This window comes from Papio anubis, chromosome 1 (assembly GCF_008728515.1).
Source record: "Papio anubis isolate 15944 chromosome 1, Panubis1.0, whole genome shotgun sequence".
NCBI lineage: Eukaryota > Metazoa > Chordata > Mammalia > Primates > Cercopithecidae > Papio > Papio anubis.
Genome location: NC_044976.1, coordinates 164242942 through 164268379, shown reverse-complemented (window position 1 = coordinate 164268379; position 25438 = coordinate 164242942). Strand labels below are relative to the sequence as shown.

Genomic DNA, 25438 nt, shown 5'->3' with positions numbered 1-25438 from the left:
AAATATAAAATCACAAGATTATATTTTATGCTTAAAGCATTCTTATTTGTGCATTCAAAAGATAACTATTTATATCTCAAACTATTAGCCTATATGTGACTATATTAAAAAAGTAAAATAAATGTCCACCAGTTTAATAGTGCTTGGTCTAACAGTAGAAATTATGACTATTAAACATATTTCTATTTATAAACACTGTATTTGGGTAAACATTCCAAGTGAGAGTATTTATCAACAAGCATACTGCTTTGTATCACACTGCAAATGAAAAATAACTTTCCACTCATATTTTCTCATGCTGTTTTTACATAATTAACTGGAGAGGTTGAAAATCTAAAAAGATTGCTATTTGTCCCAGACATGAAATAGTTAAAAGTGGTGTGTGCATGTGGGTGTGTGTGCGCGTGGGCACATGATCGTGTGCCAGGGTTTTAATAGGGCTTAACAACAAAAAGCTTCAGTCCCCCACTTTCCCTAGGTTTTGTTGTGGTGATTTTGCCTTGCTTAGGGCCATCCATCTGTTAATGTTGACTTGTAATACAGCTAAGCTCTCATGCTTGTTCAGTAGCATAGTTTAGGTGTCTGTGAGTCTCATGAAGACACACAGAAACATACACATTATAACTGCTAGACTAAGCCACGCATGGCTAATATGGAGCAATATCTCAGATATATATAAATTTTACATATTATTTAAAGAAATTTCTTATTCTTAGAAAAGAAAATGTTAATAAATGTTTACAAGTAAATATTTTAAAACATAATTTCAGATTATAGACTTATGTTATCTTATATTTTTTCACTAAGTCTCCAGTATTCTATTCTAAAATAAAACTGATGAAAGAAGGTCAGTACGTAGGATTAAGACTGTTCTGCACCATGACCAGTGGTCGTATTCTCAATGGACTCACTGGCCCTGTTTTCAATAAAACCAGAGAAGGATCCTTTCCCTGGAGTCCTGTTAGGCTGGGGCTGCTGTTGGAACTGTCATCTTTACACAGAAGAGAAAAGGGTTGGGTTTTACAAATGTGGAGCCTAATTGGGAGATCTTCATGGCTGTACCCTTGACATTTATTTAAGCCTCATCAACAAAACGGGAAATAGCCATACTAATTAGCACACCAGCACACAAATTACTATTTGTTGGAGGTGGACTATAGATTCACAATCTATTCCAAAGATAAGCTAAATACTGGAAAACAGGTTTAAAACACAATCTTAGAACTTTGTTCTTTTTCTTTTCTACAGCACACAGATTATAAAACTTCACAATGTTTTACTTTAAAATACATTCTTGGAATTTAAATGATCATAATCTCATTTTCATCTTTTGAAAAACAGATGAAAATAAAGTCTCTCACTGACAAGTCTAGCTGGAAACTGGAAATGTAAAGTTCTTTAGACAACTGAGATCCACTTCTGAAATGAATAATCAAATGGACTAGGAATGGGATGAGTGAAGACTATACTCAATTTTACTCACAATAAAATGATATACTTAAGGTCTTATAAACTTATAAATAAGATATTTCTTGGTACAATAAGTTTTATATTTCTATTCAAGTCACATACTGGGATCTATGGTCATCCCTACTTAGAATGAAGATGGATAATTTTAGGAGTCCTAACTACTTTAGTGATTAGAGATTATTAGTGATCCTGGACTGTAACTACCAAGAGAGAAGTCAGATGGTGCCATTGCTACAAAGACCTGGAGCTCAAGATATATGATACAGTAACCAGAAACAAATAGCTACCGATTATCAAGTACCAAGTATGTGGGAGATATTTTATATACATTATCTATAATGCCTACAGCATCCTGGGAAAATAACTTTTATTATTATTTTACAAATGTAAAAATTAAGGCTTAGGAATATTTTGTTTTGCTCAATGTTAAATCCTAGTACCTTTTTCAAAGTTAAGCTCTGTCTGGCTCTAAACTCCGTATCTTTATTTCTAACTATCCCTCTTCCACAATCACTCCATCCAACACAAAGGCATGATGGTAGTGGTTAGATACCTAAGTTCTAGAATCAGTCTGCCTGCTTTTGAATTCCTATTCTGCTATTTATTACTTGTAGAACTTTGGGCACATTTATTAATCTCCGTTTGTTTCTAAATCTGTAAAATGGGGATAATAATTCTTGACCTGACTGGATTGTTGGAAGTTTTAAATGAATCACACAAATACAAACATACACAGACAGCCTCACTGTTATTACAAAACTGTCCATCTTCCCTATGTCCTCTGAGGCTGCTCTAGTGAATTTTTCTATTATTTCAACTCTACAAAAATTTAAGTTTGAAAAATAGTAATAAGAACAAGAAAATTGTCTAGATTACAAAATCACAAATGTCCCTGCAGAAATTTGCCTTTAGGCAATTAAATTCACCACATAAAAAATCTTTTAAGAGAATTTGGATACTTGAGCCAGTTCTAACATGACAGTGATGCTACTTGTCAGTAGCCTTACAGTAGGAAGAAAAGAGTGTATTTTATTTCCACTTGTACCTGTTTTCACCTTTTTTAATGAGGTTCAACAGCTAGTAAACTAAGCTGTCTTTGAGACAGGTATTAATGAGACTGAGCATTTCAAATAATAAACAGCACAGAAGAGACTAAATGAAGAAAACCAAATTTCTGTCTTCCAGAACAAAAATCTTTGCCTCCGCTAGGTACCTCCACCAGAATGTGAGCTCTTGTGACGCTGAAAAGATTTGTGGATCCAAAATATCTACCTTGTTTCTTTGGAATGACTGGGTAATTCATAAGCAACTTTTTAAAAACCAAAACTTTGTGGATTATGAATCATGTAGCTGTGCTTTTCTCTTCAGTTTGGCTGTGCAGGAAATAGGCCTTAACAGCTTCCTACTACATTTAACATTTTCCCTGCCTTAAAACTTACCTAATTTTAATACAGTTTAATCTTTCTATGGTTCTTTGTAAGACATGAAAGTATTTTTGGAAATAGGCAGAATATAAATGAATAGACATTAGTTTCTCTGGTATACATATTGATAACTAGACTTTGCCTTTAACCACATCCAAATATTTCTAGAAATATTACATATTTAGTTGAAAAGCTTAATATGCACAGATCCCAATATTATTATACTTGGAGAGTTAGGGTACAAGAATTTCTGGATTTGGTAATCATCATAAGACAGTATGACCAGGGCTCTAGCATCAGCTTTCTGCCTCTTCCATAACATACTGTATTATATTTCAATTAAATCAATGGGGCTGGATTATATCCAGAAAAGCAAACCAAAGAAGCTTCTGCAATATCAGACTGCAAAGAAAAGGCAGCAGACTATGGCTGATGACTTTTGATTTCCTTGCCCAATATGCAAATACAGTACCCTAAATTCATTTCCACTTGTAGCCTTTTTTGTTAGTGTAAGTGGCTCAATTCTCAGGAGAGAATTAAGGCAACATCAATCCATTAGGGTAGGCTGACCTTAAATTTATCAAACCCCAGATTTGTGGTACAAATTTCCAGCCTCCAGGCATTTAAAAATGCCGACTTGTTTTTGTTATTTTGCAAATATAACTTTTTGGCAAATAGCATTACAACAGTTCCCCCTTACCCATGGTGGATATGTTCCAAGACCCCCACGGGTGCCTGAAAGTGCAGTTAGTACCAAACCCTATACAAAGTATGTTTTTTCCCATACATACATACCTATGATAAAGTTTCATTTACAAATGAGGCACAGTAAGAGATTAATAACAATAACTGATAATGAAAAAGAACACTTATAATAATACTCAGAACAGCATGTAATTTAAATTTTATGAATTGTTTATTTCTGGGATTTTTCATTTAATATGTTTTGACCACATTGACTGCACGTAAATGAAACCTTGAAAAGCAAAATAGTGTAAAGCCATTAGAAACAGTAGACATCTTGTGAGATATTGTCACAGTCCTTAAAACCACTTCTCTGACAACTGCTTCCACTGTTCACCCCACTCACCCCTACTGCCCACCCCTACTGCCCTTGGTAACATGGTACTCTCCTTGCCTCTCTGGCTGGAGTTTATTGAACCAAAGATTAATGCCTGGGCCAAGCAAGCTGATTTCATTCTTCCTTAAGAAATTGGATTCTAGAATTATCCATTTCTAGTGGCTGCTTCAACTGAGGGCCTTTAAGATCTGTGTCAAGGACAGAGAGAAGCTGAGAAAGCCAAAATACAGAATGCACAATGAACAAATAAGCAGAAAGAACAGGCCAAGTATTAAAGAGGGAATGGGAGGGGAAGAGAGAAATGAAGGAACAGGGGAGGGGAGAGGGAGGAAGATGGAGAAAAGAAGAGGAAGAAGAAAAGGGACACAGAGGGAGAGAGGGAGGGACGGAGGGAGGGAGGGAGACAGACAGTGAGAGATGAGATGAGTAGGGTAGGGAGAGAAGCTGATATTCTTCCCTGATTACTTTTTCCATTTCCTAGTTCTAATCCTACCAGAAGCCTAGATATATTCCTGCAATTCGATGTCCTAAAGAATGCCTTTATCCTTATAATAAATGGCTTGATATTATTTTATCTAATTTGTGAGTTTGCTAACACTATTAAAACTAAATAATTAAAATCAAGGATTTGACGATAATTTCAATGTAAATGTACCCTGCTCTTTTATAAATAAACTGTTGGCCACCAATTGGCTATCATTTCAAAGCAGTAACAACTCAATATCAATTCAAAGAAGTAACATTAGTAATGCAAGATAGCATGGACTCTGGAAGCCTTGGGAAAAAAATGTTAAGGGTGAAATGTAGCAGAAAAAAATTGCCAGAAGGCCCAAAATTTAGCTCTTTGTTAAATACATATGTGAATCTAAAACTAAAAAATCAAATTTCAGTTATAGAAAAAAATGCAAGCAAAATACTAAACTGTAATAGATACTAGTAGGCGAAAAATGATTGGGCATATGAACTCTTAAAAATTTTGCTATTAAGATATATATAACACAGGCTGGGCTCAGTGGTTCATGCCTGTAATCCCAGCACTTTAGGAGGCTGAGGAGGGTGGATCATGACATCAGGAGATGGAGACCATCCTGGCTAACATTATGAAACCCCGTCTCTACTAAAAATACAAAAACAAAATTAGCCAGGCTTAGTGGTGGGCGCCTGTGGTCCCAGCTACTTGGGAGGCTGAGGCAGGAGAATGGTGTGAACCTGTGAGGCTGAGCTTTCGGTGAGCCCAGATCGTGCCACTGAACTCCAGCCTGGGGGACAGAGCAAGATTCCGTCTCAGAGAAAATAAAAAAAAAAAAGGTATATACAACACACAGATATATTTACCTATTTATATAATGGGACACATAAAGAATAAAAAGAAACATATATACTAGGTATACACATTTCCTCAGATATTTATCATTTGAAAACAAAAGATTGTTATTCAGATATTATCAACATTTGCATCACAATTCTAAACACATAGGTTTAACAAATTCCTATACAGCAAGTACGAAAATCATGCTAGAATTCTTAAAGAATAAGCCCTACTCCTCTCAATTCCTGTATAGTTATTGCTGTCATGTCTACTGTAAACCATAAAATGCTAATGAATGCAGATAACTGAATTAATGATAATACATAATAGCCCTGAAGACTTAGTATAAGTATACACTGAATGGAACCCATTATTCTATAAGGTTTTCCATAACCTAATACAATTTTCTCTATCAGAATGTACAGTGTGAGGACTATAGTTAATAATACTGTGTTGTATACTAGAAAATTACTAAAAGAATAGATTTTAGGTGTTCTTACTTTGCAAAAAAAACAGGTAACTTTGAGATAATAGTTGTGTTAATTTGCTTGAGTGTAGTAATCATTTTGTTACGTATATGTATATCAAAACATCATGTTATACACATTAAATATATGTAATAAATAAACTGTCTTTAGAAGTTAACAGAAAACAAAAACAGAAATCAGTAATGTATTCTGTAATTACATTATCATAAAAACGCTATGCCATGTTAAAGGAAAGACTTTAAAATTTTTTTTAGATCTACTTTACAGCATGGTGAATATAATTAACAAATAGAGTACTGTACATTTCAAAATTGCTAAGAGAGCAAATTTCAAAAGTTCTTACCACAAAAAATGTTAAGTATTTGAGGTGATGGAAATGTTAACTAGCTTTATTTAATTATTCCACATTATATTAATGAATCATAACACTACTTTAGACCCTATAAATTTATATAATTATAAACAGTCAACTTGTAATGAAAAATAAATTAATTAAAATATGAGGAGCTAATAATTGTCATAACATGAAACTGATATTTAGGAAACGTGTTTCTCCAATATAAATCTTTTTTTTTTTATATATATATCTTAAAGTATCCTATAGGTAACAAAGATCTCATATTCTTTTTCACAGAAAATCTACTTGCCATGGTAAAGATAACCTAAATGCTCCAACATTAAGCCAGTAAACATTTTACGACAGTATTTGAGATGTTAAAGCTTGAAAAAAGACAAGAATTGCGCATATTAGTGGTGGGGAAAAAACAACAGAAAAATCAATAGCAAATCCATCATTAGTTCACGCATTAATAAATGTCCTCCAGTTAACAGCAGTAACAAGAAAATGTTTCTGACTTCTGGAATAATTATTTTACTAAAGGGCTTATTCTAGAACAGACAATCACTATTGACTATCGGTATGCTACAATTATGCAATTCTAATGTGAAAATATCAGCTTAAAAAATAAATAAATCAGAAGGAAATACTCAGTATGTTGCAAAAATAGTCCCATGAAGTCAGAGAATTTTAGTGTTTTCCTTTTATATATACCTGGTATCTAGAAAAGTGTCTGGCATATAGTGTTGATGAATGACTGAATTAATGGGATTTTTTTTTTTTTCCTACAAAGGCCTGGAGTTTCAGTACAGCTTCACTATCCTTTCCCATTCTTAAAGAGTGTTAAGGTTTGAATTTTGTCCTCTCAAAATCATGTTGAAATTTAATTGCCATTGTAATGGTATTAAGAAGTGGGACTTTTAAGAGGTGATTAATTAGGCCATGAGGGTTCTACCCTCTTGGGTGGGATTAGTGCTGTTATAAAAGGGTGAGTTTGCCCCCCTCATCTCTCTTGCCTTTCTGCCTTCCACCATGGGATGACACAGCAAGAAGGACCTCATAAGGTGCCAGTGCCTTGATCTTGGACTTTCCAGCCTGCAGAACTGTGGGAAATAAACTTCTGTTCTTTACAAATTACCCAGTCTCAGGTATTCTGGTACAGCAGCACAAAATGGGCTCGAAGACAAAGACCCATGGAAGCACTTTATGGCCATGTATACTTCTGTGGCGCCTGGCTAACCAGGAAAGCTAACTGAGCGTCAGAGATAGGGTTTCACCTCCTTCTGCCACTGATCAGTTATGAGACTTATGGCAAGTCTTGTGACCATTCTAGCTATCAATTTTCTCATCTGCAAACCTTGGCAACTGTAATAAATGAAGCTTTGCAGCCACTTCCAGTTCTGTAATTTTGTAGCTAGAGTCCACTCAAGAATTCTTTTTTGAAGCTAGTTTTCTAAGGATACGATTTGGTATATACCAATTTTGTTTAGTTAGAGCCTTCATAAATGCACTTCTGAAAAAAAAAACCAGAAACACTTATAGCTATGATTCTGAACACTCTGTCACTTGAGACAATATTTTAAGTAGCATATAAAAAGAAGCTTTAAATATTTATAGCAGATAAAATAATCTAACTTTAGAAAAGAACAGACTTATAGTACAGTAGTTCAGATTTTAATTTCTATAGAGTATTTTAATGGCCAAATACCCATGTATAAGATTGATTTTATTTTTGTAGTAAAGGAATCCTCTGATTTCCAGTTTATCATCAAGATATCCACATTTTGTAAGAATCACACATTCAATTGTCTTTTCCCTCACTGGACTATGAGATCTATGACGGCATGGGCTAACAAAGCATGTGGAGACTGATATCTGAAACATTTGACTCTCGATCCCCTTGTTGCCTTCCCAGATTCCACCTACTCCTCCCCTTGACCAATACTGCAGGTTTTCTTATAAATGGATCCAAATTGTACCTAAATAATTTATTGGAATTATATAATTTGAGAATGTGGAGGAATGAAGGGTAAATAACCTTACTTACCTGAGCAAGCTTACGCTTTTCTGAGTTTCCTCCCTTTTCATTGTGTAATTTGTAAACTGGTGTATATTGTACAGAACTAGAACAGGTCCCATAATCTTCATCATTTTCCTACATATGAAAAAATATACCGGCAATAATTGTAAGGCACTCCTTTTATTACTAATGTCTTAGATTAATAAACAAAGTATCTGATACACATACAAGTAGCAAAATAACACTTCAGCTTTAAGTGTAAAGAATCTAAGAAGAAAATGCATTTTTCTATAATCGAAATTAATAAATTTAATTTAATAAGGTTAATGATCAATGATCTTAATTATATTACAAATTTAATTTAATAAAAATAATTTAAAATCGTAGATTACTTTGAATAATCTGAATAAAATTTATATAAAGATAATTTTCTATCACTACACTGGAAGTTTTAAGTAGTATGTTTTCTCCAAAGGTAAAAATTCAAAACATAACAACTGATAATAAAATCTGCAAAGATATAAATTAAAATCAACACACATATACACATATTTATATATCTGCAATATTCATAGCTTAAATACATACATAATTTTTTGTAAATTAAGAACATTCTTCATTTTAAAGTAATACTATTGGAATGAGACTATCAAAACAAATGATGGCGTTCCTGGATTACTTCTACGCAAAAGATATATTTAAAAAAAATCTTAGCATAAAGCAAGAACTTCAATTGTGATATTAAGGCAATTAACTTTATGAAAACATACATCCTGTTAAAGCATCTTTGAAGATTTCCATAGTTCTGTGATAAAATATGCAAACAGTAAAGAGATTATTCAGTGAATGCATACAGAATAGCAGATAGTTGCCAGAGGGCTTGTTATAAAAAAAACATTCTTGAGCAAAGGGCTAAGCATATTTCAAAAGTCATTAAAAACATAAATTTCTAATTTGTAAAGTATAAACTTCAAATTAATACAAGAATCAAGGTAAAAAGGAAAAAAAGTGAATATGACATACCTTGTGTTTTAGTTTACTCTTCACTTCCTTTAGTCCCAGCTTTGCATGATTTTTTGCCTAGAAAATGATAATAAATGTGCCTGGCTCAGGATAGTTCCATTACCATTTAAAGAATAAGTATACAAGACCACATCTAATGACAATTACTAACTATTCATATGATTTAGAAAAAGAACAGATTATAATCTTAACACTCTATTTTCAGGGATACACATTATCACTTACTATTTTATTACACCTAAATCAGTTGGTAAAACCATTAGTCTCTTCTTTGTATACAAGTATCATATGAAGGCTAACATTTAGCCTATGTTGTTTCCTAAACTATTAAGAACACAAAAGGAATAAACCAGATTACTAATGTTAAAACTGTTAACAAACTGGAGGAACAGAGAAAGTACATCCCAGCAGCAAGTTATTTGGGCAGATGTTTAACTTGAAGAAACTTTGGCAATTTTACAAAGCTTTATTAAGCGCTTTTACAGACAGACACAGAATTTTATTAGCAGAGCCATCTTAATGGAATGGTATTTTATATATAGTTTTTCTGGTAAAAATTAAAAGTCATTTAACAATTTAAAGCTATACTCATGTTTCACAGGGAATCTGGCCACAGCATTTGAGTTTCTCACACCCTGCTGTGATTCCTGTGGGGTATAACTTAACTAAAGACAACTGGGGGCTTTCATGAAAGCCCTAGCCTTTGTTCCACTAGAAATTCCTACTCACAGTGGCCAAGGTGAAAAAGAAGAGAAAAGGAATTCATATTTATTTTGTTTCCTAAATATATGACTGTGTGCTTAGCATGCATTATCTTAGGTAGTTATCACAACAATTCTGTAAGATTAGTACTACTATAATCACATTTTAAAACAAGGATAGTGACTCAGGGAGACTGTAATCTAGCTAACTATCCTCTAATCCACTTGATCACATTAATCTTTTCAGATACTCTACAGAGTTGAGGCTACTAGTGTCAGTCTTTTCCATGGTTCTATAATTCCATAGTGCACTGATTCATTTAAATAATTGTTGTCCTATGTCCTTCTCTGACTTCCTTCAGATTACCTGAAGATGGGATATAGGTTCTCTCTATCCTTTTCAACTTACCAGTTTGAAGCTTAACAAAATGCATGTATTCTCCAGAGAAATGCTCCAAGCAAATGGCTTTGGTAATAATTTAAAATTGAGACCTAACAAGAAAGATGACTTTGAAAACCGCTTAGCCAAATAAAATATGAATTACACTTTGCTGTTATTCTTAAATTTATACAAGTATGTATGATAACTCTAGTTTTCTGTATGACCCCTATCAGCATGGAAAAACATATGCATGAAAAGCACAGGAAAAAATTGTAACCATAAAAATAAGTATAAAAATGTTGTAAGAACAGGACGGAATCATTATTCGCTTTGACAAACACATACTCAGTATTTCTGTAGTATGTTCAAAGTGCAGAGCAAAGTGATAGGAAAACAAATATAAAAGTAGGGACAGTATCTCTTACTGTACCTTCATGCTCTGCTATAACTCCAATGATGAGTATAAAGCCTAGTTCATGATAGGCACTCAAATAATTTGTGAATAAATGAGATAGAGGTAAAAACATGATTCCTACTTTTGAAAAATTTACTACCTATAGAAAACCAAGGTAAGTAAATTCCGTTATACCACACAACAGAAATTGGGAGTTTTATTCATAGCAATTTGTGGTAAAAGAAGGAATTTCAGAGTACAGATATCAGAAAATAAGCAGTCTGGAAAGATCAGTTTTAGAGACAACTACAAAGGTCACAAAATGACTGACTTACCTGCCCCAAACTTCTGGATTCAGGGATGATATGATCACAAGATAAATGATAAAAGTGATTAGGTATATTCTAAAGACCTTAATTCACCTGAAATTAATTAATTTAGGGAATAATTCTCCAGAGTAGAATTTTTTTTTTTTTTCCTTGAGACAGAGTCTCACTTTGTGGCCCAGGCTGGAGTGCAGTGGCGCAATCTTGGCTCACTGCAACCTCCACCTCCCAGGCTCCAACAATTCTCCTGCCTCAGTGTCTCAAGTAGCTGGGACCAGAAGCACACGCCACCACACCTGGATAATTTTTGCATTTTCAACAGATAGGTGGTTTCATCATGTTGGCCAGGCTGGTCTCAAACTCCTGACCTCAAGCGATCCACCGGCCTTGGCCTCCCGGTGCTGGGATTACAGGCGTGAGTCACAGCACCCGACCCATAGAACAGAATTTTTAATTTGAAAAGATTTTACTTCCTTGCAGAGAAGAGTTCAAAATAAAATATTCCACTGATTAGAAGGATAAATTTTAAAATAATGAATAGGGTTTTGAATATGTTTGCTTCATTGCTGTGCTTTTGTGAAAAATATGAGGGAAATTAAGGCAAGACACATATTTGGCAAAACAATATAACTTCAAGACTAAAAAAAAAAACCCTCAACTGCCTGCTCCAGAAGAAAATGAAGGGCTATTGACTGTGAAACTATTTTTAGAATCTTAAATGAATATGAGAAACAAGGATCAACATTACTTTGCTTTTTCACATGGTAGTTGTGTGCTATTTCAGTGTGAAAAAAAATCTCTTCAAAAACTGCACTTAAACCACCAGAAAGGTTTCCTAGGAAAGCCATAGAACAATGAAACAAATGCAGAGGCTGAAGTTTCTAAGGCAAAATGATAACCTTGTCTTACTTTGGCTTTATGGTTAGGGTTCAAATAACTATAATTTTGGGACTGTATTTTTTAATCAATTCTATAGATTAGCTTCCCTACTATAAAATTTAATATTTGAATGGAATTTTTAAACAGAAAGAGTGGTCACATTATCACAATTTTCAGTCAAGGAATAACAGAAGTTCTAAACTTTTATTAAAATATACTATTTTATTATTAATTCAACCACATCAATTCATTTACTGAGAAAAGCTTTTGAAGACAAATTCTTACAAAATCAAAACTATTGCCTTAAATATTTTTAGAAATATATAATATATGACCTATTGAATTTTTAAAAATTTATTGAACACAACCCACTAGCTTCCCTCCTGAGAAGTTACTAGACTAGTATTAAGACAGAAATGTACATAGACAAAACAAGTGTGGAAACAGAAGGTCCTACAGATACAAAAATACGTATATAAACATTTTTGTGTAGGGTTGAGAAGACAAAAATATGTGTATAAACTTTTTTTGTGTAGGGTTCAGAAAAATTTTTCAGGGGAAATAATGTCTGAACTAAGTCCTACAAAATGAACTGGTGTTTTCTAGGTGGATAAAGGCCAAGAAACTGACATTCCAATTAATAGGAATGGCTTGACCAAGAATCAAAGGGCAGAGGAGAATATCTTATATTCATGAAACGAAGAGCAGGTAAGTATCTTCAGAGATATGGAAGGTTCTGAGGTGTAGGAGGAAAAGGAACTAGACATGAAGGGTTGGGTTTTGAAGGGTCTTAATTGTCATATTAAAGAGTTTTTTTACTTTATCATTTATTGTTTACTTTATTATTCTTACTATTATTTCTGGTTTTTTTCCTATAAGTCTTAGAGCAAGGGTGTCCAATCTTTTGGCTTTCTTGGGCCATACTAGAGGAAGAAGAATTGTCTTGGACCACACATAAAATACACTAACATTAACAAAAGCTGATAAGCTAAAAAAAAAAAAAAAAGAAGAAGAAGAAGGAGAAGGAGAAGGAGGAAAAGAAGAAGAAGAAGGAGGAGGAGGAGGAGGAGAAGGAGAAGGAGAAGGAGGAGAAGAAGGAGAAGGAGAAGAAGGAGTAGAAGGAGGAGAAGGAGGAGGAGAAGGAGAAGGAGAAGGAGAATAATAAGAAGAAGAAGGAGAAGAAGGAGAAGAAGATTACAAGAAAAATCTCGTAATGTTTTAAGAAAGTTTAAGAATTTCTGTCGGGGCTAGGTGCAGTGGCTCACACCTGTAATCCCAGCACTTTGAGAGGTGGAGGTGGGCAGATCACTTGAGGTCAGGAGTTTGAGACCAGCCTGGCCAACATGATGAAACCCCATTTCTACTAGGAAGACAAAAATTAGCCAGGCGTGGTGATGGGTGCCTGTAATTCTAGCTACTTGGGAGGCTGAGGCAGGAGAATCGCGTGAACCTGGAAGGTGGAGGTTACAGTGAGCAGAGATCGTGCCACTGCACTCTAGCCTCGGTGACAGAGTGAGAATTTGTCTCAAAAAAACAAACAAAAAAAGAATTTGTATTGGGCCTCATTCAAAGCTATCCTAGGTCACACGCAGACCACAGGTCATGGGTTGAACAAGCTTGCCTTAGAGACTCACTGAAGAATGTTAATAGACGGTAAATGCATCTTTGAGGGAAAAGACCTTGCTACATTTTTCTTTTTTTTTTTTCCCCCCTACTTGAGCCACAAGTACACAGCAAGAATGTAAAATGTTGTTAAATGAAACAATGACATTTTACAAAATGGCATCCCATCATGAACTGTTTCAATTTGCTGCACAACTTTGCTGATAGCTTTGAAATAAAATGAGAACCATTTTTAGATTATATAAAAGAAACTACCCTCTGCATGCAATGTTATAATTTTAACAATTGAATTTTCTTTGGTCAATATTAATCCTAAAATTTTTAGGTTTATTTAAAAGAAAAATAGAAAATATTCAGAATTTACATGTCTATCATCTAGGAAAATGTTATATAATTTCATAAGTAGGATTTTTAAATATCAAAAAAACTTACAAATTTATATGCTGTCCGTACAGCAGGGGTTGCTTTGGTCATTGCTGTGTTGAATAGTGCACCTCCTTTCTGCAAAAGAAAAATGGAAAGACGTTTGGCCAAAATGTCCTGAAAACAAAGTATTATAGTAAGTTGCATAAAAAAAGAGCTTTACTCACAACTTAAAGACATACACAAATTATTTCATGTTCAGTGTTTTCAAGTTTCTATGTACTATATAATTTCAAACAAAATGTACACTTTCTACTTTATTCTTTAGTTGATATAATACATCACTTAAAAATCATTTCTTCCTTGAAGGTTAGGTAGACTTGAGCAATATGACTAGCAATTTGAATATATTTAAAGCTTAATAAGAAAGAAATACAAGTTTATCAGCTGTTTTAATATTGGGCAAATAAAGTCTCTGTCGGAGAAAGTTTCATATTTAAAAATCATATTAACAAAACTACATTACCACAAATTATAAAATTGCCATCAAATCCTACTAACCCACCTAATTTCTTCTTCTGGAAAATAATATAAGAAAAACAAGATTTGGCAGGAAAATCTTGCTTTTCAAAATGAGCCATTTATCTTTAGACCAAAACTTTCCATTTAAAAATTATCTTAATGAGTATCAACAAACTATAAACATAAAATAAGAATATTTAAAATATGACAAAATATACAAACATTTCAAATATTTCAAATAAACAGCATAAGTATAAACAGCATACTTTTGCTGAACATTTCTCCATTTATATTAGAGTAAAAGAATAACATTTGAAAGCTTATGATTACCTTGACTGTATGAACCCATTGTTGATATGACCTTGGGTTCCCTGGAATATATAAAAATGAGATGCCAGGAATGGTTGATCAAAAATAAATCATAAACCAAAATTTATCAAGATAAATCGTAAACCAAAATTTATCAAGAACTAGTATTTGTACAATTTTTAGTAGGCAAATTTTATATGCACTGTTGTAAAAGAAGCAATAAAAGCAATGGCATCATAAGAACTAATAAATTGCCCTAATTCTTAGGAATAGAGTAATTAGCAATTTTAGGAATAACAGAGAATCACTTTTTCTTCATCCATATCTGAAACCTAACAGTGTTCAATCTTCTTTCACTTTAATATTAGCCTCAGAGGAGAAAATATAACCAACCTCTCTTTTGAAATCCAAATTTCTTATGTTTTTCAAACTGACTTTTCAATGTTTAATATCTATGTTGTTTTGTAAACTTTGCCTCTTTTACACAATTAGGTTTATTTTAAAATAATATTTCATGTACATAGAGAACTTTAAAAAAACTAGACGAAAATTTAGAAGTGCAAAAACTTTGGCAACAAAAAAAATTCTTCTACAACTGCTAAATATTAACAGAGATTAGTAGCTAACTTTATTTTAATGTAAGCTTGCAGTTTTAGTTTTGAAAATATCCTCTAGTTGTAAATCTGTTAAGTTAGAAAACTATTACCCAAGGAAATGTGAAGTAAATGCAGCTTTTAGGTTATAGGTTGTCGTGATTATGAAAAAGCTCAAGCGCTAAAAAAAGTAGTTCTAATAATATCTGGCAATCAACATATCTGGTTCCAAACTGATAAATACTTTAGTCAATAAGATGATATCAGAAGGTAAAAAAAGAAATACATATACAACTTATCTAATCTTTCCCATAAACTGATCTCAGTTAGATTTCAGCTACCTTCTTGTTTAAAAACTTAAATACTCCCTAAGTCACAGGGGTAAAAAGTCACAATAAAGAAACAAAATCCCAGGTCTGTTGTAGTGGCTCCTACCTATAGTGCCGGCTACTTGAAAGGCTGTGGCCGGGGCACTGTTTGGCCCAGGAGTTCAAGGTGGCAGTGTGCTAAGATTATGCCACTGCACTCCAGCCTGGGAGACAGGGCAAGACTCCATCTCTCTCTCTCTTTTTTTTTAAGTCCCAATGGCTACTCAGACACTATCCAGTACAAAGAACCCCTAAAACATACTGTTCTCCTCTACTTTGTGGCTGTGGATTTTAAAAGATGTATCACCTTGCTCTTACAAAATAGAGACAAAATGATCTCAGTCCCAAAATTTCTTTCTAGCTGTTATCTTTGCATCTCTGATCAACATCAGGCAAGTGAGTCCAGCTCTGGATTCACTTCTATATTTAAAATCTTACTCTAATTTAAAAGAAATCTCAAGAAACAATTTTTATTCTGCAAAACATCTCTGACTACTCAGAACACAGCACTGCACCTTTTCTGGGGATGAAATATGACAACAAACTTTTTTTTTCACATTATTTAACTTGTGAAATAACTACAGCAAAATGTAACTACCTAAAATAACCTTTGTAAAAATAAGTTGTACTGTTTAAAAGGTATGAGTTTCAGGTGATATTTGGTTTGACTAAACTTTTAAAAGTATATTTCCCTTGTAAAATAGTAAAACATTCCAAGTTATCCTACCAACTTATTTCTCAGAGATATTTTTAAACTACAAAATAAACCACAGATCTTTACTCATCCAGATTATTCATATATGTTTATTTCTGTATTTAAAGAGCTCTCATCAGTTCATATACTTATTACTTCTCTACTAAAAATGGTTGAGTGGAAATCATATATTTAAGACTTTGTTATTATTCACAGTATTCTGGAAAGTGTTTTAATTGTTTTCCCAAAATAAATGTAAGAAAGTGGAGGAAGAAACACCAGTTTAGCATTCTGTAACCTTTGTCAATTCAGAAAACAATTTTTTAAAACCTCTGAACCACAAAGAAACTAGCTATCATAAAAGTTTCAAACCATTGTAGAAAGGTTAGGGTCTTATTTAGAACTATGAGGAATAAAAAAGCTAATTTTCAGCTCTGTACAAGTCATCACATGTTTTTATCTACATTATTTGAACTGTATTTCTCTACTGTAGAATAGGCAAACAGTGCCATAAGTGGTCAGTTCAATGAGAAGGAAGTGGGCTTTGAAGTCCTTTGGAGCTCAGGCCTACTCTATCCTTGTGAAGGATGTGATTTAGGATAAGGTCGTTAACTTGGCTGAGCATCAGTTTCTTCATTCATCAAATAAGCAAATAGTCATTGCCCTTCAGGATTATTGTGAGGATGAAAGAGAATGATTAAACAATGTTTGGTATGGTACATAGTATATTGAAGAAATATCATAAATGATCATTATTACTATAAATAATTTGCCAAAACAGAAAACTGGGGTTCTATGATGACGTATTATTCACTCATGTTCTCAAGGCTAGCAACTGAAAAAGAATAATCATCTAGGATTTTAGTTCCCGGTTCATTATTCCTTCAAGTCTGAAAAACTACGTCTAAGACTGCTATGTAAAATATGATTAAAACTTAAGTTATACAGAGTTTCCTCTATATCACACCCAAGGCAATTATATTTGAAAGGGAAAGGGACTGCTCAAGGCTAATACCCTGAAAAAGAAGGTTAATAGAGAGAATTACCAGTAATAATCTAAAATTTCATAATATAGGGGCAAGGAAGTCCCTTGCTTTGATGTTAAGAAAATATGGTACAATTTAGGCAGATTCCTATTTTAAAAGTTTTAAGGGCTAATTGTGCCTCTAAATTTCAGTGCTTTTATGATTTAAGGTTCCTATTTCCACAATATTTATGAGAAAAGCACATTATTCTTTAGTAGTATTAGAAAAGAAGCTGTTGTTCTTCTAAAAATTAATTTGAATGCTGAAGAAATCCCTCAGAATCCTTCTTTTAAAATAACTGGATTATGGCAATAATACGCATTACTGAGGAAATCCTTAACATTATTTTTGTTAACAAAACAAGTGATTTTCTCACACTCAAGGACAACATATCTATTTCTCACTTATGCCAAGACTTTCTCTTCAAATGTACTTGCTTAAATTTCAGTAATTTGTACTTATTTATCTCAAAATATAAATTGGTCTAAATTGTTCAACAAGGCCGGAAAAATGCCATTAAAACTGATATTACCTACCGCTTCCTTCAAATTCCTTTGATACCTTAGTCAGTAAAACTAAATAAGAACGGAAAAATAAATAAAAGAACAAATAAAAGACTCATCAGATTATATGTGTAAACTAAGGAAGAAACACATGCTAGTGATGGAGAGTAACTACACACTCCTCATAAAAAGAATCTGAAAATATTTCTCCTTTTTAAAGTTAACTTGGTGTAAATTTAAAAACTAGTTTTCTTTTAAATGAAAAAAATATTTAAAGAGAGAATATGTGCTTAACTACTCAATATTCTTTACCTGCTTTTTCACAGACCAATACTATGTTTACTTAAATGCATCCTTTGTTCTACTCCTGTCCTGTTTTATTATCTTTTAAACTCCATGATTATTCTTCCCTTTACACATTCCTTTTAAGTTAAGTTAAAATTTTCCTTTTTAGTTAAGGTCAAAGATGTTGCAAGGGTCTCATGAAGGAATAAGGTGTGACATGGATTTCCTTAATAGTCCTGCTGAGGGCTCACAGGTCAGAGGCAGGTTTTAAAAACATGCATGCATTCACAGATTCTGTAACCATACACTTCTAGATTCAAATGTGAATCTAGATGTTCCTTATCTGATTGTCCTGCACTGTATATTTTTAATCAGAGCCACAATAATGATAAAGCTCCATCATATTCATATTCATTTTATCATAACCATCGGCATTAACAAAAATAGTGTATAAACTACTATTGCAATGATAAAGAAGAGAAAATACATGTTTCTCTGAAATTTCCTAATTATTTTTGCTTAAAGGAACATAAGTTTTTCTTAGTTTTAATGTTAATTTCTGCCACAGTGGTCTTTCTAGGACTTTATGTATAAAAAATCTACAAGAAAGTCAAAAGAGATGAGAATTTTGCTTTGATTCAATCAGAGTAGGAAAGGGTTAAGTATTACTCTTGTTTACTGAATGTTTTTGCATTAAGAAAATCTATTATAAAAAAACAGGATATCTTTGAAGTCACATAGACACATGTGGAATTGAGACTCTGGCCACTACTGGCTGTGTGACCTTGAGTGAATTATTGAGCTGAATACTCAATAAAAATGAGCTAATGAAAGTATCTCCTTGGGTGTTGTGAGGATTAAATGAGATAATATTTGTAGAGCTCTTGGGAGAGTTTCTGCCACATACTAGTGCTCAATAAATATAAGCAATTATTATATTACTATTATCAGGAGAGAAACAACAATGTTAGATCAGTTTACTTCTTTGAAGCATAGGTTGATTTCATGACATCAACATATTCTTCTTTCTCACAAGGGTAGTGTGAATGACAAATGTTTGGAACTGACCTCTAGGAACCATTTTGTAAAGACACACACACACACACACACACACACACACACCCCTAGCTGGATGGATATCTTCTAATTAATAGTTAGAACACTGCTAATTTTTATTATATTAGTCATCTTTTTATTTCAAATTCTAACACATTTGAGTTTATTTTCATCTACAAAAAAGTCTGTGTATCTATAACATAACATAGAATAATTTTAAAATAATGCTTGACAGGCACAAATTTCTAAGGAACTTTCTTGCTGTACTCACTGGAATTAATATTTGTCAAATTAGGCTTTCCTTTTAGATAAGTACTGGCTCTCTCAAATTAAAATAAGAGTTCAAAACCTTTTCATTTTAATAAAGAACAACAAAATAGTGGGCATTAAGTTGTACTGAAAATGTAGCAATTTCTAAGTCAGATACTAATTGGCAATCATATTCTCCTAACCTTTTTTAAACAATAAGGCTTTTCATGAAAAATTTTAGTAGGCCCTCCCACCAGAAAAGTCACCTATTTCTACTCTATTACAGAGGTACCTGGACCAATGGTTAAGATTACAGAATTTAACTGTACAAAAGGATCATAGTTCTAGCCTCTTATTGTCACAAAATGTCATCTTCAATTCTATAAAAGCTACTAGCCCCACGGGTCATAAAGATAATGAGACAGCAGTTATGTAAATACTGAAGAGATGCCTCAAGCAACTTGTCCATGAGCTGACAATATTTTGCTTGTCTGAATTGAGAAGTAAAAAAGTCTTATTTTAACACAAAAGTTCAATTGAAGCTAAATTTTTACCCATGAACTGAGGGAAGCAAGGAGCTGAATGATTCCACATTCAGCTTCCTTGCTGAGTCAAGCAAACTAACTTTTCCCCAAGCTAAATGCTTTCAATGAAATGCTATACTTAGATAAAGTTCCACAACTGCTGAGTTCATTTGTACTTCCTTTAATGAACCAATTATCTCAATGGTTTCTATATTTTCATGATGGGAAAATGAATCTTAAAAATAACGTTAAATTTTGTGGAATGTGTAGAGGAGTACCTATTACATTTTGTCTTTTCATGTTTCATTTCTCAATTCCAGCATCTATTTATTTACACATAGACCAAAATTTTTTTCCTCAAAACAAACATACAAAGAAGTTTTAAAAATTGCTATTATACCAGGTCAAAAATTAACACACTAAGATATAGAATACAGGGATTTTTGTTTATTTAGTACACCTAATATTTAGAACAGTGCCTAATACATTGTAAGCACTCAGCAAATACTCAGTGAATGAACAGGTCATTTCAAGGACTCAAGCAAAATGCTCTGCAAATCAAGACTATACACCACAGCAATCGTGCAAAAATATCAGTTTGTAAGTTATTAATTGCCTAGATAATTATAATATTATCTGAACATTTACACTAGAAGGATTAATTGTATTTATGGAATGGTAAACTGGAAACTTTCCTAATGCTGCAGTGATCTATAAAGTAAAAAAGGTAAAGATATCTAGATAATAATACAGTTACTTAAATATGTAGAAAGAATTTTGGTGTTCAGACCTTTCTTTTTGGATTGCATTACCAATCGTAACTTTAGTTCTTAAATTCATACTCAGTAATAACCATCATTAGTAGTTTTCTAGCAGAGAATACTACTATTCAGAAGGAAAGACAGGAAGATACGAGTTGACTGGATTTCAGTATTACTGATTTCCATCAATATTAAGAGATTATCCAGGCCAAGAGCTACCAATTCATGAGGCCAACTTAATGCCTTGAGTAACAGATATCAGGCAAAATAAGCTAATACCATATCTTTTATAAGATGAAAAAAATATATTTAAGACATTCCATATTTAGGAGAAAATAGTTGTTCATGAAATAGGTTTTATCAGACACAAGTGCAAAGACTGAGATGACTGTTATTGAGAAAATGGATAATCATATTGTAACTTGTCTTTACCTCCACAAAAGCCACCTGAAGTGATCTCTTCTTCAAATACATCAGAGAAACCCCTTCCTGCATTTAGTTTTGCCAGTCGACCATCGATAAACTAAAATTAAAAAGTATCAAATAAAATGTTATCCAATAAAATGTTAATTTTACATTTATTTTATAAGGTTAGATTTTTACTTACATCAAAAACATTAATAACAGACTCTTGTATAAATTACACATATATGGTGTATATATACACACACATGAAAATTCTCAAACAATGGAAAGAACAGGTGCTCAATAAACAGTTGCTAATTAATTAAATCGCAAATGTACAGCAAAGACTCTAAATCTAACTTATTAGCAAAAAATAGCAAAGTGCAGTAGTAAAGGTCATAGGCTCTGGAAAGGTTGCTCAATGCACAATCTCTGCAGAGGGGTTTGTACAAAGGTACTATTGCCTTGCCAAGCCATTTACTCAAGGGGCTCTGTCTTCCCCAGCCAGGCCTGTTTTCCCAGTACCTGCCTCATGGTGCTGCTGCAAACAACAAATTAGATTAACCTAAGAAATGTGACACAGCAAGTATCTGTGAGATACTAGACATTACCTTTTTTTCAGCTTATTAACTTCATTCAGTAAAACACTACTTGTCTAAACTATTATATTCTAATGCATAACAGAGCACCAAATAATTTTAACCATCTACAATAAAATCAATACAACTTTCATAGTTCCTGGCATTTGTGATCACTGAATGATAAGAATTATGATTAGTAAGTTAAATACAGTTGAGGTAAATGCATATTGACTTGATATGCATGAGGTTATTTTAGGCGATATTTTTCAGTGTTCTTAAAAAAGAGGTTGGAAGAGTGGGAAACTGAAACTATCAAAAGCACCTGAAGATCATTTTCAAAGTGCAGAAATCCAAATACCCTGGAGACTATCTTCCATTGCCTGTCCTGCTCCAATCCTTACCTGTTCCAACATACACAGCATATCAGAATCTCACGGTATTAATGCTGCATTTGAAAAGTATCCTGGGTATTTTTATATGACCAACCCAAGGTGAAAATCAATGATTCTACATACACACACACACACACACACACACACGCGTGTGCGCGCACACACACACGTATTACTAGCACTTGGTTACCTTTTATTTTGTTGATTTGTGGCACCTAGAATTTGATACGTTGTAGTTTACTCCATCCATAATGATGATGAAGTATCTTTAAGTCTTCCTTGCTTAAGAGGCAGGGGATAACATAGGAAAGATTTACATGCTTTTTGCAAGGAGGACTTGAAGATGGATTAAAATGTTCGGTTGCATCCAAAAACTAACTAATCCTCACCATAATTTTTTACCCTAGAAATTTAAATTTTACCTGAACTAAAATAAAGTAGTTGGTCTTAAAAATAAAAAGAAAAAAAAAAAAACTCAGATACTTCCCTGGTTTTCTGTTTGAATGGTTAATGAGCAAAACTAATTGAGATGAGTTGTACAGGACAATACAATATTCCTCAGCAGCAATTTAAGATAATTAATAGGCTGGGCATGGTGGCTCACGCCTGTAATCCCAGCACTTTGGGAGGCCGAGGCAGGCAGATCACGAGGTCAGGAGATCCATACCATCCTGGCTAACATGGTGAAACTCCATCTCTACTAAAAATACAAAAAAATTAGCCAGGCGTGGTGGCAGGCGCCTGTAGTCCCAGCTACTGGGGAGGCTGAGGCAGGAGAATAGTGTGAATCCGGGAGGTGGAGCTTTCAGTGAGCCAAGATTGTGCCACTGCGCTCCAGCCTGGGCGACCAAGCAAGACTCCATAGATATATAAAAGCTGGGCATGGTGGCGCATGCCTGTAGTCCCAGCTACTCAGGAGGCTGAGGCAGAAGAATCGCTTGAACCTGGGAGGTGGAGGTTGCAGTGAGCCGAGATTGCACCACTGCATTCCAGCCTGGCAAGAGAGCAAGACTCCGTCTCAAACAAACAAACAAAAAAATGTGTTGGGGGGGAGGAAGATAATAGCACTAAGTCACACCAGTTATAAGACTTTGATACAAAAATCTCTTACAGAAAAAGTGAAGAAAGAATAGAAAATGAATCAACAGATTCACGTTCAAAATGTGGTTTACCCAGACCAAGGGAACAGAATAAAGACCCCTGAAATAAAGCTGCACACCTACAACCAATTGATCTTTAACAAAATTGACAAAAATAAATAATGGGGAAAGACACCCTATTCAATATATGTGCTAGGAAAACTGGCTAACATATGCAGAAGAATGAAACTGGAGTCCTACATTTCAAGATATAAAAAAATTAACTCAAGGTGAATTAAAGCCTTAAATGTAAGACCTCAAATTAAAAACCTTTCTTCCTAGAAGAAAACCTAGGAAATACCCTTTCAGACATTGGCCTGGGCAAATAACTTACAACTAAGTTTTCAAAAGTAAATGTAACAAAACCAAAAATTGACAATTGGGGCCCAATTAAACTAAAGAGCTTCTTTACAGCAAAAGAAACTATCAATGGAGTAAACAGACAACCTACAGAATGGGAGAAAATACTGGCAAACTATGCATACAACAAAGGACTAATATCCAGAAGCTATAATAAACTTAAACCAACAAGAAAAAAACAAGTAACTCCATTAAAAATTGGGCAAACGACATGAACAGACACTTCTCAAAAGAAGATACAAGTGGCCAAGAAACATATGAAAGAATGCTCAACATCACTAATCATCAGAGAGATGCAAATCAAAACCACAATGAGATACCACCTCACACCAGTCAGAATGACTATGATTAAAACGTCAAAAAGTAACAGATGTTAACGAGTTTACGGAGAAAGGGAACACTTACGCACTGTCTGTGAGAGTGCAAATTAGTTCAGGTCCTGTGAAAAGCAGCTTGGAAATTTCTCAAAGAACTAAAAATAGAATTACCATTCGATCCAGCAATCCCCTTATTGGGTATATAGCCAAAGGAAAATAAATCATTCCACCAAAAAGACACCTGCATTTGTATGTTTATCCCAGCACTATTCACATAGCAAAGACAAGGATTCAACCCAGTTTGCCTTTTAACAGCAAACTGGATAAAGAAAATGTGGTACATACACACCATGGAATACTTTGCAGCCATAAAAAAGAATGAAATCATGTCATTTGCAACCAATAAATGATGCTGGAGGCCATTTATCTTAAGCAAATTCATGCAGAAATAAAACCAAATACTGCAAGTTTTCACTTAAAAGTGGGAAGTAAACATTGGGTATACATGGACACAAAGATGGGAACTATAAACACTGGAGAGTTCAAATGGTGGGGAAAGGTGGGAGTGGGGCAGAGGTTGAAAAACTACCTACTGGGTACTATGTTCATTATCTGGGATATGGGATTATTAGAAGCCCAAACCTCAGCATCATGCAACATACCCATGTACCATACCTACACATGTACCTCTGAATCTAAAATAATGAATGAATGAAAACAACTATTAATGGGAAAATGTGCTTTAATCATCCTTTTATCATCATCTAATGCTTCTGAGTGAAACTGTGGTAAGATAGGTTTAAATAAACATAGCCTAAAATAATGGAATCTTAGATTTTTTTAGAACATGAGTTGTTCTCACAAAACTTAGAACTATTTGAGGACAGGGACCATATATTACCCATTTTCACATCTTCATTATGCTTGGCATACAAAAGGTTTCCTATAGTATAAATCGACATGGAGTGTGGAGTATAAAAGGCCTGCATCACAACTCGGCCACTTACTAGTTTTATGATCGTGGGCCACTTGTCACCTCTAAGACTATTTCTCCTTCTGTAAAATGGGAGTAATAAAAATATCTTATGGGGTATTACAAGAGCTAATTAAAATATTATGAAGTGTCTGCATTGTGTACACCAAATAAATGCTAAATAATAAAGTCCACTTCCCCCAGTACCATCACCTTTTCTATCTCTGTCAAATTTTTATGAGCTTCCCGAGGGAAGATCAGTCTTTCTTGTGTATGCATCTTCAATACCTGGCAAAATACCTGCCATAAAGTTTGAACTGAGATGTTGTGGAAATACTGAAGTACACTTTAACAATGCTGAAGTTCATATAATTTTACCTGGTTTTAAAGTTAAATAATTATAATGCATAGAACTAATTCATTTCATTCTATCTTGAGATCAAAGCTAGGAACTTATAATGTTGGCATCTTTGCTATATATAATAGTAATTTTTTAAAAAGGTGGTTTAAAATGCACCCAAAATTTGACTTGCACACATTTGTAACACAGTATTATAAATCA

General features: G+C 33.6%; 2 protein-coding genes across 12 annotated transcripts in view; one reads left to right on the top strand and one right to left on the bottom strand.

The window, feature by feature from the left end:
- CRB1 (crumbs cell polarity complex component 1) overlaps window positions 1-12704 on the top strand; it is a 266490-nt gene extending 253786 nt beyond the window's left edge. The window contains exon 12 of the mRNA XM_021933924.2: window positions 12441-12704. Within this exon, the coding sequence (XP_021789616.1) occupies window positions 12441-12530 (90 nt within the window). The 3' untranslated portion in view covers window positions 12531-12704. The remainder of the gene's footprint in view (window positions 1-12440) is intronic.
- The window catches only part of DENND1B (DENN domain containing 1B), a 277692-nt gene that overhangs the window by 23690 nt on the left and 228564 nt on the right, over window positions 1-25438 (bottom strand). For 10 of the 11 annotated variants that reach the window (XR_002520214.2, XR_002520210.2, XR_002520216.2 and 7 more), the window contains 5 exons: window positions 21142-21232; window positions 14673-14713; window positions 13890-13958; window positions 9153-9209; window positions 8157-8264 (listed from right to left, as the gene is read on the bottom strand). Coding sequence is in view for 8 of the 11 variants with exons in the window: in XM_017951054.3 (XP_017806543.1) it covers window positions 8157-8264; window positions 9153-9209; window positions 13890-13958; window positions 14673-14713; window positions 21142-21232 (366 nt within the window). In the remaining 3 variants the exon portion in view is untranslated. The other variant, XM_021933951.2, reaches the window with a different exon arrangement.